At 36.9% G+C, this 14,542-nt stretch overlaps 1 protein-coding gene across 4 annotated transcripts in view; it reads left to right on the plus strand.

The window, feature by feature from the left end:
* ZC3H13 (zinc finger CCCH-type containing 13) overlaps window positions 1–14,542 on the plus strand; it is a 49,064-nt gene that overhangs the window by 15,540 nt on the left and 18,982 nt on the right. For 3 of the 4 annotated variants that reach the window (XM_042805920.1, XM_042805919.1, XM_042805921.1), the window contains exons 5-10: window positions 3,699–3,807; window positions 6,034–6,173; window positions 6,894–7,054; window positions 8,365–8,562; window positions 9,952–10,125; window positions 13,873–14,183. In XM_042805920.1, coding sequence (XP_042661854.1) covers window positions 3,699–3,807; window positions 6,034–6,173; window positions 6,894–7,054; window positions 8,365–8,562; window positions 9,952–10,125; window positions 13,873–14,183 — 1,093 coding nt within the window. The remainder of the gene's footprint in view (window positions 1–3,698; window positions 3,808–6,033; window positions 6,174–6,893; window positions 7,055–8,364; window positions 8,563–9,951; window positions 10,126–13,872; window positions 14,184–14,542) is intronic. The other variant, XM_042805922.1, reaches the window with a different exon arrangement.

Raw genomic sequence — 14,542 nt, forward strand, 5'->3', positions numbered from 1 at the left:
AGGTTCCTGCTGTTACTGCATTTAGTTGGAAATTTTTTTGTTGAATTTTTCTCATTATGAGAAGACAGTTACATTGGAGTATATGAAGTATTACCTGGGAGGTACGTGTGATTTGGGAGAAACAGTGGGAAGAACTTAATGTACATTTAGGCAAGGTTTTTATAAGGAATCTGTATTATTTGTTTAATATCTGTGCTTTTTGTCACTGGCTTTTGAATATCTCCACTGGAAATGGAAATCAGCACTGTCTTCCATCTCTGAAATGGAAGCAATACCTGTTTGTTTCAGGGAAACTTCAGATTCATTTTCTTGTATGTTTGTGTAGCGTGGTAGTAGTTTACACTATAAAGGTATTGTACCTAGAGCAAAATAGTACTGTGCTGGCCCAAAAGATTCTAGCTGTAATACGTGATAGCTTATTCTAGATTTAAAGGAATCTGTGCTTTTGAATTAGTTTATATTGCTGCTGCATGTACATATGCTGATAAGGCTGAAACTGAAACTTCTGCCTTGTAAGAATTGTAGGTTGTAAGAGCCTTATAAATATTCTTTCCATCGGTGTTGGCAAAATAACACTTCTTGGCTAGAAGCGTGTTTTGCAGACTGGGTGAGTCCTTTTGTGCTCGGCCAAACTCTTCTGGCGGTAGTGGGAAGTTCATACAAGTAGACATCAAGTCTTGTACTGCAGAGTGTTGATCATATCTTACGGGGTGTGGAACTTCAACTTAAGTAGACATTAAATTAAATAAAATCTTACAGAATTCAGCCATAAGGTCATTGTTTGTTTGGGGGTTTTTTGATTTTGGTTTGTTTTTTGTTTTTGTTTTGTTTTTTTTTTTTGTCTTAAGTAGAATTTCTCCTGAATGTCAACATTAAACTCCAGTCACCTATCCAACACATGTAAATAGTTTAACTATGAGCACATGCCAGAAAACAGCATAGACAAAATCTACTAAGATGTTGTTTACGCTTAGGACAATTTACATTTTTTTTTTTTTAGTAAATAATTATATTTTTGTAGAAGTTTATTGTCTCTCATCTAGTAAATTACATTTTTTCAGAGTCAGCAGAGAAATAGTTTACAAGTGTGTCTGAAGTAGATACAGCATCCTCAAGTACAAGTGAAAGACATGCTATTGGCCTTTAGGAGCTTGACTTATTTTATTTTTGGCTTATTAAAGTACAAGAAGGTCTATAAGGATATGAAGGAAATATTCCCCGCAGTATGAGGGAATTAAATGTGTTGTAAGTAGAACAAGTACAATAAAAGGAATATGTTGAAAGCTTTTCAACGAGAAAATGTAAATGTGTTCTAAACCATCATAACTTAAATTCATGATTTGCATGCCCCAGGAAAATATATTCAGTTTCTAAACTGAGATTTGTTTTTCAAGTTGCAATGTTACCAAAATCTTTTTTTTCCCCAACAACTAAACTGAAGTAATTTAGTGTATGAATGGGCTTGGATCAAGTTGTCCTGACTTGTAAAATAGCATGCTTGCATAAAAACTATCTATTCCCTTCCCCTATATTCAGTAATGCAATAAAATTCTTTTCATAGATGTTTTTGTTCTCAGTTCTTCTGTAGAAGTATGATTGTGCCACTACTGAATCTCTCCACTGAAAGGAGAAAATACAGGCTGTTTCAAGATGCTTGTGTTTGGTTGTAAGTTTGGAGATGTAGGCAAGATCCATACGGGTTGTGTAGTGTTTTTAACATGGGTTATTAAATTGGTCTTGAAGCGTTCTGACTTTTCTGCACGTTCTCTGCTGACAAGTTATTTGGGGATTTGGCTCTGAGAAATTTTTTGAAATCAGTATGTAGAGGATGTCCTAACATGTACTAGCATCACTTTGCTAGTAATAAATAGTGTTGAATTAATATCAACTAGTATTTGTATTTAAGAAATTATGCTTATTGATTGTATTGTAGGACTTGGAGTATATAGTAAAAGTACACAGTTTAATAGAACAGGTGCAGCCTTAAAGGAGAGCAGTCTAGAAAAATTAAAATACTCTAAGTAAAAAAACGAATGGTTGCAGGAGAGGTTTGTTGATAATGTTACAGATCTTCAGATTTCATCAGTGTAATTTTCTTTTAAAGTAACTTGCTTTGGAGCGTAGTACAATCCTTGCTCTTAGACTAAAATGCCTTTAGTACATGTTGTGATGACGGCTTAGTTGATGTAGACCAACGTAACTTGATAGGTTAGGATCTTGTACATAATTTTAGACATCCTGTCATGAAATGCAGAAAAAAATATATTTTTTTTTTCCTTATTCTACAAGCTGCTTTAAATTAAACATGACAAAAATTAGTTCTTTAATGTGAAGGTCGTTTGTGTTACGTGGCAATGGGTCAGTTCTTTCCAAACCTTTTAAAGCTTTGAATATGGTCTACTGAGTGCATCAAGATGAGAGGCTTGAAGATAACTGCGTGTTGAAGCATCTGGTTTAGTTCACCAACTAAAAATAAATACAACATTTGTTCTGTCATCATGTATGTCGTTAAACTAGAGATTTTACTTCCTTACTCTGTTTATAAAGCAATGTTGAGGATTTAAATTATGTCAAGATCTAAGTTCCAATAAGGAATAGCTAGTGAAATTCTCAGGTATCTCCTTTTCTTGGCATAAAAAGAAAGGTTGCTACATATCAACACTGAAGAATCCCCAAAAGACAAAGGAGGTGAGAACAAAAGGGATATGGGACAGACTTTCATTATTTGCTCTTTCTGGTTTCCTACTTTATAAATTAATCTGAGGTTCTTCTAAGCTTGAATATTGGGTGTTTTTGTTTTGGGGGTTGTTGTGGGGTTTTTTTTTGCAAATAGTGAAAAAACTTTGTCCTGTACTCCACTTGAGCCCAGGTAATTTAGTTAGAGAATGTCAATTCAGCAGAGGCAGTGATGCAACTATACAGCTTTACTATAGGAATTTAGCAGGGGGAGAAGAGCAGCATAGGTTCAGTTGCCTTTTGAAATTATCTTCCTTCTTGTAAGAACAATCTCTGGCTTCCTTAGGCGTCCACAGGACCATCTGCCACATGCAAAATGGGTACTGTTGCAATAGTTAGACCTGTCTGATAACTCGGGGCCAATGAAAGTTCAAATATAAAGCTATCAACAAAACTGGATTCCAGTGTGTGTCTTCAGACCTTTTTCCCCTTCTTTCTGCCAGCCAAGGGTCTCTACTTATTTTTTTTTTTTATTATCCCCCTCATTCTTTATCCTCTGGAGAGTTAAATGTTTCAGCTTCTGAGGCTTATCTGCCTTGCATATAAATATTCTTGTTTACAGTTGAGAACTCTTACTCAAGCTGTTAAAAATACACTCTTTAAATGTTCATTAAATTTCTGGTCTTAAGAACCTGATCTGTACTTCCAGTGCCTGTTTTAAACTTTATTCTCTGATACCTGCTTGATTCTTGCCCTGCCTTTAAACTTTCTATTTTATGAATCCTTTCTTCTCTTTTTCCCATCTGCTATTTGCATACTGATTATATGAAATTGCATTAGAACATGTTGCCTGTGGAGTCTCGGCTTGTTTAAGAAGGTATTTGTTCAACAGGCTAGAGGGGAAAATGCTTTTTGTACTATAAAAAAGAAACAGTCAAAATACCATGTAAAATATACCTGCTTCTTCAGGCTTCTTTTAAAATAAAGTTGTTTACTCTAATGCAGCATTTTTCCCTTTATAGAAAGAGTCCTCACGAGGAAGACATAGAGAAAAGGAGGATATCAAAATTACAAAGGAGAGGACACCAGAAAGTGAAGAAGAAAATGGGGATTGGGAAACAAATAGAGAAGGTAAGTATAATTAAACTAATGGTCCCCTTACAACGCAAAGAATTGCAAGATTACTGGGCTGTATGTAAAGCAGAATGCTTAAAGATTTGGTCTCTAAGCAGAATACTTTTATGCAGTAGCCATTAATGTTTGTTTTTGGAGGAGAGCAAAGAGGCAATGTGAGTTGGACTGCTACAGTGGTAAAACCAACTGATTTTAAAAACATGCTTTTTTTCATTTTTTGACTCCTCAGTCAATGAGGAACTTGGCCATAGGCTACTCTGTGGCTGAACCTTTTACATTTAGATCGGTAGTTGAATCCAAGTTACATCCAAAGTAATTTTGAAACTGGTCAGTCTGAGGAGAGAGCAGAACTTCTTTGACCTAAGAAGGCATCAGGTTTTTGTTGCATAATTTGTAATGGCGTGAGCTATTTCTTTAGAATGGCTAATTCTAACAACAGCTGAAGGTAGAAGTTGGTCAACTATTTATATTCTGAAAACACCTCAAGAGTGTTGTGAGTCTTGAATGACCTTCGGTATTCATTTTTGTTTGGTTGGGGGTTTTGTTTTTAATGGATAAAAGATGGTGTCATTGTTCTTGTTGGTAATACTTGTTTGTTGATAATATGTGGACAGTTGAGGAAAAGACTGTCATGGTTTTCTCCTCTTTCTCCTGAGTTTCACTTCTGGTAGAGACCAAGTTTACCCAGCAGTGAAATTATGTCAGCTTGCTAATGAACTGTGGTATTTATGTAGTTTTGTAAGTGTCAGTGTTTCTGAAGTAGGTGTAGTATTGCAAGAGAAGGTGGGAATCCTGATCTGTTCTAAGTGAATTCAGATATAATGAATGTATTTGCAATAAAGTATACTACAAGTTGTTTGTGGGATAGAGCTCCTCTGTAAATTTCATTAAGTAGGTAGCTTTTCTGTATTATGTGCTGTAAGTATTGCAAATACTGTTTTGCTGTGTCTTAAGCCCAATACATGAATGGAAAAGTAGCCATAATACACCTTCACTCCTTTCTAAATTTTGTTTTCAGTATGATTCAAAAAGCGTTGACCTATGACATGTATGCATGGAAGTAGAATCTAAGTCAAAAAAGTCTGGAACATAAAAACGTGAAGTTTTATATAAATATATAGCGTGAATGTCTTAAGTCTTAGATGCTGAGGCTTTCAGCTTGAGGATTATGATTTTTTCAAAATAGTGTTGATCATAGTTATGTGGATGAAGTAGAATTACTGTCTGTTAAGTTCTGGTGAGTGCTATATAAGCAGACAGATGGACTGGGAAAGAACCTACGCTATTAGGAACCGCACTTCCATAAGCTGTTCCCATGCATTCATGACACATGAAGGGAATTTGTAGACTGAGTTTAGTTATTGCCAAACCTTTTATATAGTTCCTGCACATCGGAGGGGAGTGAAAGCTAATGACTTTTTTAATGAAGTCATCTTTTATCTGACAGTTATTTTCTTAAAGTGCTTTTTGAGCATTAGCCTTAAGTAGCCATAAACAAAATAAGAAATGTAAACAGAGTGAGTAAAACTGCTTTAATTTTCAGTAATATTTCAGTTGCAAGGCTTGAAGCATGTGATATTAACTAGCCATGACTTAATGAAAAAATGAGAGGAATAGCACCTTTTCTGATGTGAAAACCAAACAGTAATAATATTTTTAAAACAAAAATGCTTGAAGTGTGCATTTATCCAGTGAAATAGGTTATGTAGACCTCTTCTTTTATTTTAAAATCAATTTGTAGTTGTAATTAAATAAGTATCAATGGATTTGTGGGATACTCCATTAAACAAAATCCTCTAGTATCATGCATCACTATTTAAATCTGTTTTATGTGACATTTCCCCTTTAAGTGGTGCTCTACATATTTTTGATCTTTGTGAAGATACATTCTTCTAGTAATTTTTTTTTTGCTATTTAAATGTAAATAAATGGTTTATTGGGTTTCCCTTGCTACCTCAGCTTAATAATTGACACAAGTCTCTGAAAGAAGTTAATGTGGTTTTCTTAATAAAGTTTACGAATTTAGCTGCAGGTTGTATGGAACTAACTGGAATTATTTCAAGTTTGCACATATAATTGGAGAACAGATTTAGCTTCATCGATCTGTTCATGCAGTGCTCAGAAGTCACGGAAATATTTATGCTTGGCATCCGGTATGCTAAATATTATTGTTTATTTCATATGTAACTGTTTACTAATCTATTTACTTTTTTTAAAATAAAGACTCTGATAATGGAGATGTTAATTATGATTATGATCATGAGCTGTCTTTGGAAATGAAGCGCCAAAAGATTCAGAGAGAACTCATGAAGTTGGAACAGGAAAACATGGAGAAACGAGAGGAGATAGTCATTAAAAAAGAGGTTTGTATTATGTGAAATTAAAAAAATATGTCATCAGCCACTTCATAGGCTTCTAATTGTTTCTTGCAAGATTTGAGTTTCCTGGGCTACATATGCACTATTGTGCTATACAGGAGTAAATTACTGGCACGTGTGTAATTTAGTATGTGACTTGGGTATTAGTTGTGAGTATCTGGTCAATCATCCAGCACCATAAGCAAATTTTCTGCTTCATGAAGTCAGTTATTAAATGAGTAGTATTTAATGCATTTTAATGATACAAAACTAATAAGACCTTTAACAGAGAAGGCACGTAAAAGAAAACATAAGGCATTTGCCAGGCTCCTTTTCCAACATGTCTTGTAGTAACAGATTAGAGGGAGAGAGGCAAAGCTGTACGTGTTAGAAGCCCTAAAATTCTGGGGGAGATTTTTTAAAAAATAAGGCAAACTTGAGGGCTAACTTGGAACGTACTAATTTTAAACTTCTAGTTACAGTTTTTGTAATGTAATACAGAGTGCATCATCTTCTCTTCCTCCACCCTTTTCCTGTTGTCATCCTTTTATGGTGTTCTTTCAAAGCGATGTGGTTAATTTATTTGAGGTAGATGTGTACGTGTTAAGACCTCGGATCTAGGCTGTTCCTTACTGAATTTAAGTATTTGACACATATCAAATATCAGCATATAGATAAGCTTTTGAGCATCAGTATCTTATTGGTGAATGTATTCTTTTCCCCAAGATTTCTCCAGAGGTGATTAGATCTAAATTATCACCATCCCCATCACCAAGAAAGTCTAGCAAATCTCCAAAACGAAGATCCAGTCCCAAATCATCATCTTCAGCTAGTAAGAAAGAGAAGAAAGCATCTACTGTATCTTCCCCACTTTTGGATCAGCAGAGGTCAGTATGTAGATGTCTCTGGTGAGAAAGTTAAAACCACGCTGATTTCTCTTACTGGGGTTTTCATAATTAATATGTTTTTTCATTTTCCTTGCTTTCAGGACTTTTATACTTTAGGGGAAGGTCTCTAAATTGTGCACTGTGAATCATCTTATGCAGAAAATTGTTATATGCATGTAGTTGTCAGTTGATTAATTTCATGGTTTACAAGCAGGTCTTTTCTCTTTGAATGTCCAGAGTCCCTGGAAGGTGATGAGGAAATATAAACCATGAAAAAGTGGGCAGCAGTTTTACTTGAGATGCTGTAGCTTGTGAAGTAGCTCCTCTAGACTGAAGTGAAATGTTTAAAATTTGACCAACTGCACATTCTGTTGGCACTGCATATTGCTGTTCAGGAAAAAATGTTTGACTTTCAAGGCAGGGAATTTATCAGAATTCAGGAGGGGAAAAGAGGTGGGGGATGTGGGGAAGGAGGGAAAAAGGTGAGGCCAAGGTATGTGAAAATCACAGGAAGTTCAAACTGGGCACCTTGCCACAAAAAATGTCAATCTCCAAAACTTATTTCTAAGTTCTTACTGGTTGCAGGACCTTTTGAATCACTGTTTGCAGCTTTTAGTTAGGAAAAAAATTACTGCCGCAGTGTAGGCAGACACATCTGTATTTGCTAAGCAAAAATCCCCTTTAAAACAGGGACAAAACAATGTTTCTGCTACAAGAATATACAACATTGGCTAGTATGCTACTGACATTCAGTATGCAGTGATGTCTAGTTTACAGGGTTTATGCCAGTGGTAGTTTACATGGAAAAATGCATACTTTTTCATATTGTGAGATGCATATTCAAAAATACTTGGATGCTTTATCCTGTGTCAGGTAGTTAACATTAAACTGAAGACTTGAGTTGTTCAAGTCATTTTGTGTATGCAATTGATGTATTGCATTGCAGAAATGGGAGTCTAAAGAGACAAGATACTCTACAGAGTTCTGGTCCTCTAATGTATGCAGTTCATGCAAGGGCATTTTAACTTTGCAAACTGGTTTTGTCTGAACGAGAGCAATTCCTATTTTTGTTCATTTGCTCCAGAAATAAAGGTTATAAATGGAAGAGCTCAATGTGAATTCTTACCATCTGCATTCACCCTTCAGTCAAGTACAGTTATTGAACGCTGCTTGCTAATGAAGTGGTGAATGCTATCCTAAAAGCTTCAAGGCCCTTTACATTATAACTTTCCTGCCGACATCTGAGAAATCATTATTTGGAATAGTTGGCAGCCCTTCATTTTTCCCTCCTCCTGTTAATTTATCTCTAGGAGTTCTAAAAGTAACCAGAGTAAAAAAAAAGGTCCTCGTACCCCTAGTCCTCCTCCTCCAGTACAAGAGGAAACTCCCCTGGGGAAAAAACACAAAGAAAAACATAAAGCAAAAGAGCGTTCAGAAGAAAAGGCAAGGGAGGTGAAAGAGAGAGGGCGCGACTTTGAAAGGCACAAGGAGAAAAAAGAGAAGCAGAGGTAAGTTATGTTGCATTATTAGCTTTTACCATTAATGTAACCTTTAATCCTTTGAAGTTGTCTGTTATAGAACACTGATTAATAAGGGATTTATACCTGCTTTGCCAACAGCCCTTTCAGTACTGATTAGATATTTTAAGTGCCTTATATAGATGAGTTGATAAGACTATAGCTAACAGATTGGTAGGTTTTAATTACATAACTTAGTAAGTTTGTAAAATGCCCTTTTGAAAGATCCATTACTTTTCAGGAAGTTGGACCTTCACCAATGGAGCAATTAGTTTGCCAAAATCTGTATCAAAGTCATTCACTTGTCTGCTTGCCTGCTCTTATGAAATCTTAGAGGACTAATATCTTTCTAAATTGGCAGTGGCACACTTACATTCTCCCTAATATTCAGTAGGTTAAAAGCATTTCTGAAGTAGTCGGACTACTGTGATTTTAGAATTCCTTTACTTTTGCTCACCTCAAATCATGGATCATCTCAAGTGGTGGACTAGTATAACTATTACCATTATTTTTTGAAGCACAGGTGTTCATTTCAGTTGAAAAATACAACATCTGCATTTTTAAGCCCTGTATTCCCTTGATGAAAATAGGGTACCTTTTGTAAGTGTTTACTTTGTAACTGTCATAGCAAAGACTAAGGAGTGGAAGACCAGTGAATTGTGTATTTGTAATTGATTAAACAAATTACACCATTCTTACTTTAAAATACATTATTTCCCTTGTGCTTGCTCACTCCATTACTGGAAGAGGATTGTAAGCAGTAGAAAATACCGTTCTAGGTAGTGCTGAAAGGATCAAGAAAGAATCAGATATTGCTGTGGTGACTAGACACTTTTATTTCAGTGTTGAAGTTTTGTCTTTTTTTTTTTTTTCCTGAATAATAAAAATGAAGAAATAATGTCAAATCTCCATGATGCGCAGTAAATGAAAGAGTTGAAGGTTCTGACAGATCTCTTCCATTCATTTGTGACTGTGATTAGTGCTTGAAAATGTCTGTGAGCTTGAGGCTTCTTCAATAAAGTTCTGACATTTCAGAAGTTTTTTAATAGGGTATCAAGATAATTCTCCATTGAGGAATTCTGTTTCACTGCCACATGAAATATTAGGTAAAATTACAAGAATATATTTTTGCTTTTACCATATTCTAGTTTTGTGTTTTCCAGTCCAGTGATTAACAAGAAATTTAGTGCATATCTTGCATTCTTGAGATTTGCTAGCTTAGGATAACTTCATATATAAAATTATAGGTGGAAAAAATGATTCTATAAGATAGTTCTTGATCTTGTAACCACAAGTTCTATCTTAGAGTTGTTTATAATTCCTTAGAAATGTACCAACACCATATTACACCTGTTCAATGAGCTGCTGTGTGTTTCCCAGGGATCCCTCTGAAAGCTCCCATAGACAGAAGCGTTCTCCTAGTCCTGCAGATCATTCTGGCAGTAATTCTTCCCCTTCCAGGGAGTATTCACCACCTGCTTCAAGGCGAAGACAAGCCTCCCGAGCTCCAGCCAAATCAACCACTCACAAACATAACTTCTCACCCTCTCGCAGGTAGGAGGTCAATTGTGTGGATTTTATTTCCATTAATAATTGTAGTTTAGAAACATTCTCTGTTGGTTTGACTACTTGTTTCTATGTGTCTGTTTTGGACATGTGTGCCTCAAACACTTGAGCTCTGAGACTTCTTTTTTTGCTAAGTTACTACATTGAGAGTACCAGTCATGTCAAGAGCACAAGTCATGGTGCAGGCTTCTGTTTATTAGTGTCTCAAAAGTTTTGGTTTTGGATGGAACTTCAGAAGTCTGATATGAGGCATAGTCAGTCTGTGACCCTGTGGGAGCTTTCTCTTTTTCTCACCTTCCCTCTTCTTAAAAAGTAAAAAATTAGAGGTCTTCTATCTTGGAGATGGGGAAGGAGCAGAGTTTCTTTGTTATAAAATGGGTGCGGTGATGCACAGATCCTGGCTCTACACATCTTTCCTGAAAAGCAAGCACAACTGGCTGAACAGTACAATAAGAGGACAATTTCAGAGATTCTTTGTGTTAGTTCTAGGGGTTCTTAGAAAAAAATCTTTTACCGCCCATTAAGAAGGAAGGAGGAGACTTCTTATTTTGGTCTGAGGGAGTCTATAAGCTTAGGTTTAGAATGACAGTGCTAAATACTACTGTAATCCTATGTTTGTATAACGGAGAGAAAGGTATACTTACTTTCTGCACTTCTGTTGAAGGGTGAGGGGAAGACATCAGATGCTGTATATATCTGCAGGGTGATAAACCAAGCAAAATAAACCCCATCTATTCAGCAGTCCTGTGAATCATAAGCAAGCTCTTTTGCTGGTGTGGTGACTTAGTTCAGCTGGAACATCATTATATTTTTTTTAAGGTAGATGTCACTGATGGACATTTTCTCTAAATTGGGTTGTTGATAGGGAAGTGAGTAGAGCAGCCCGTTCACCCTGCAACTGGGAGTAGTAAGGAGACTGAAAAATACCTTTGCAGTACCCATTTCCCCATTTTTTTCTAACCTACTCAAGTATTTTGCTCACCATTGCCTGCTTAGGGGTTATATGGAGACGTATCAAGTGTTGTGCAAGGGAGTGTTAAGCAGGGAAGATAAATGGACCTTCTGCTAGAGGCAGACAATGATATTTGAAATGTTTTGTTTGCCTCCAGACCATTAGATAGCCTTCTCTGCAAGCCAATTTTGGTAACTGTGTTTCATAATAATGGTTTAACAGTGAAAAGTAAATATGGTCTTAGTTTAAAGATGGTAAGTCATGAAATTATATTAGATTCTGACAGTCGTTTCCAACCCTGGCATGATTTTACTTTGAGTGCTTTGGAAATTTTACTAGTAATTCCAAGCCATCTGTTTCATTTGTATGTGACAATGCGTACAAATTGTCATCTTAGAGGCATGCAGCCTACTTGTTTCCTCAGGGATAGTCATTGGTCAGACCTTCTCTCTTGTGGTGGAGAACTGGGGCCAGCATGAACATATATCCATGGAGACAGAAAAATTGATTTTCCTCTTTCCTGCCATTCATGAGGAGTTTGCACTGGTAGCATGCACAAAGGGACCCTGAGGCTTTTTAATTTCCAGACAAAAGAAGGTACTCATAAGCATCCTAGAGGTCAGACTGTGTGTAGAAGTTACAGGTATCCCTAAGCCACGTCAGGAGTGCATCAGCTGGATGCCGTGCACTTCTAGGTTTTCAGTCAAGGAGATACAGAATCCTAGTCTGTTGTTGAGGTGTCCGTATGTTCTCTGGCATTGACCATCAAAACCACATCTCAGTTGGATAGTCTTCAGGCCTAGCAATATCCGAGTGTATAAGCTTACACAGTATGAATTAAAACAAAAAACCAGATGCAGCTGGTTCTTCAGAGTGTCCTAGTTAAGTGTATTCCAAAGGCTGGTTTGATTTATTTTTCTGTCTCACCCCTTTCTTTCTGCCACATTTCTGGTTACGTTTTCTAGTAGTGATGAAGTAGCTCAGTTCAAGTATTGTTTCAGCCTGTCCTGCAAAAATTTTGTTTGACTTTTCTCTATTGACAAGTCTGAAGTGCCTCAACAATCAAATCCAGATTTGATTTATTTAGTGAATATATCTGGTTGTGTAATGGAATCTGGCCATAAAACGACCATCTTTGTGAGATTGGTCCTATGGTAATCAACATACTACTCCATGGGGCTCTGAAGGCAGTTTTCTTGAGTCACTGACAGTGACTAGAAGGAAGGATGAAATGCTGATATTAATAGAAGATTCCCACCGTGTTGGTTTTTACCCAGAAAGGACTTCCTTACCGACTTGAGTTCCTACCTCAGGTTGCCAGCGATTTCACTTTGCATTCCATTCCTAAAGCTTTACTCCTTGGAAGCTGAATCATTGTTCTGTGTGCTTGACATGAGGAGAATCTTTATATCTGCAGAGTCTGGGTCTTTAAGAAGCGTAAGCCAGGAGATCCACTGCTGAGTAGCATTGACTGGGCAACTCTCCTTTTGGCTCTTGAATAGTGTCATGACAGGCTTGTAAGCCTGCTAACCTAAGTTATTCCAGAGCTCCTTCTCTTTGGAGCCCAACTGACATCAGCTGTCTCACTGAGAAGAATTTCTTGTGACATTTGCCAGATATTCAGCAAAAGCTGTGTTACAGGTATATATCTTTACCAACTGCTGGGCTATTGCAGAAGATTGCAGGGAGGTACTACTGCCTTTGGTGAAGTAGTCCCTCGTTTGTGAGTCACGTGAAACTGAGAGCTTCGTTGGTATGATCTAGATATTTATTTGAGGTTACCAACACTGTATATGGACATTCAAAAGCAGGAATTAAATTACTTAATTTTAAGTGGAATTTTTGAAGATCTACTGTCCAAGTGTGGTTTTTCTGACCACTGTTCTTCTCTTTGAAGTCTCTGGAATTTTGTGAAGTAGAAGAGAGTTGGGCGTTAAGGGCAATGCATATTTCATAAGAAAAGATACTTGCAAGTTGTTTTGATGTTGATAAGGGAAAAAAAATCAGTACTGAGCTTAAAGGCTTGAAGTGTTTGTCCATGTTTGACTGTGCCTGGGATAACATATGAGGAAATTTGTTGACTGTTGTGTAAATGATCTTTAGTTAAGTGATGGGATTTTGAAGATGAGAGACACTCTGAATACGTATTCTATTAGGTTTTTATTAGTTTTCCCTGTTTAAGTATTCATGTTTGCTAAAATTTTAAGTAGATATCCATATGAGTTTTCAGGAAACAGGCCTAAATTGTTTAAAGATCAATGCTTATAATAAAAAAAAGAAACAAAAAGCGCACAAGAAGGAGACACTGTTGCTTTTAAAAAATTGAATGTTCTTGGAAACAAAAGAAGAAAAATTCCCCTTAGGTAACACCGTGTAAAAATTATCTGCCTTATTTTACCATGAACTCCAAAAAGCATTTTATATTGAAGAAAACAATTGTTCTTGGTTTTGGGGTGGGGGAGAAGATCTTGGTTTTTTCTGACTCGTCCCTCCCTTCCAGCCCAGAAAGCATTCTGGTAGCTGTGTAATGTAATTTTGAATGGACAACTTGTTCTTGGATATTAAGTAAACTGTAACCCTTTAAAGATAAGCATACTTTGAAATGATATCCTTAGTACCCTTGAGGGAAGACAAGTTTGATGTTTTGCAGAAACTGCACTTATTTTCAGCAGGCAGAGGGTAGAGAACGCACAAATTATTTTAATCACTTTTTTTGTACGCTATGGTAAGAACCTTTCCAATCCAGTTATTATACGTGTACCTATTCTAACTTCTCCTTGCAGGTCTGCTTCCCCATCAGGTCAGCGTCATTCTCCCATATCTTCCAGACATCACTCCTCCTCATCACAGTCAGGCTCCTCTGTTCAAAGACATTCTCCTTCCCCACACCGCAAAAGAACTCCTTCTCCATCTTATCAAAGGACAGCTTCCCCACCTGCAAGGCGGTCATCGTCTCCCTATCCCCCCCACTCTTCCTCTTCTCCTCAGAGGAAGCGAAGCCCTTCAAGACACCGATCTCCTGGAAGAGAAAAGGGAAGACACGATCGTGATCGGACTTCACAGTCTCATGATAGGCGCCACGAAAGGCGGGATGGTATGAATGAAAATAGCCCTTAAGAATAATTTTTGTTTGCAAATTGCATTATGAAACTTGATTTTCAAATTGTGGTGTTGTCTGCACCTATCCCAATGACTAGAGGGTGAAGGAAATACTGTCTGTATTATCATTCCTGCGCTGGTGGGGCTGTTCTCAGGGGCTGTTCAGTGGAGTGTTCCTGATAGGACTGCTTATGTAGGCTCAGCTGATTGTAAAGATCCTGTAGGCATCTGTCTAGGTGTTTCTCATGCAATGCAGTGGTGGTGCCAGTAGGTAAGTGATATTCTCTTGGTATCAGGCGTATACTAGTGGATCCAGCTGAGTGATGGCAGGATACATGTAAGTAACTATTACTC

This window comes from Tyto alba, unplaced genomic scaffold (assembly GCF_018691265.1).
Source record: "Tyto alba isolate M040663 unplaced genomic scaffold, T.alba_DEE_v4.0 Super-Scaffold_45, whole genome shotgun sequence".
Classification (NCBI taxonomy): domain Eukaryota; kingdom Metazoa; phylum Chordata; class Aves; order Strigiformes; family Tytonidae; genus Tyto; species Tyto alba.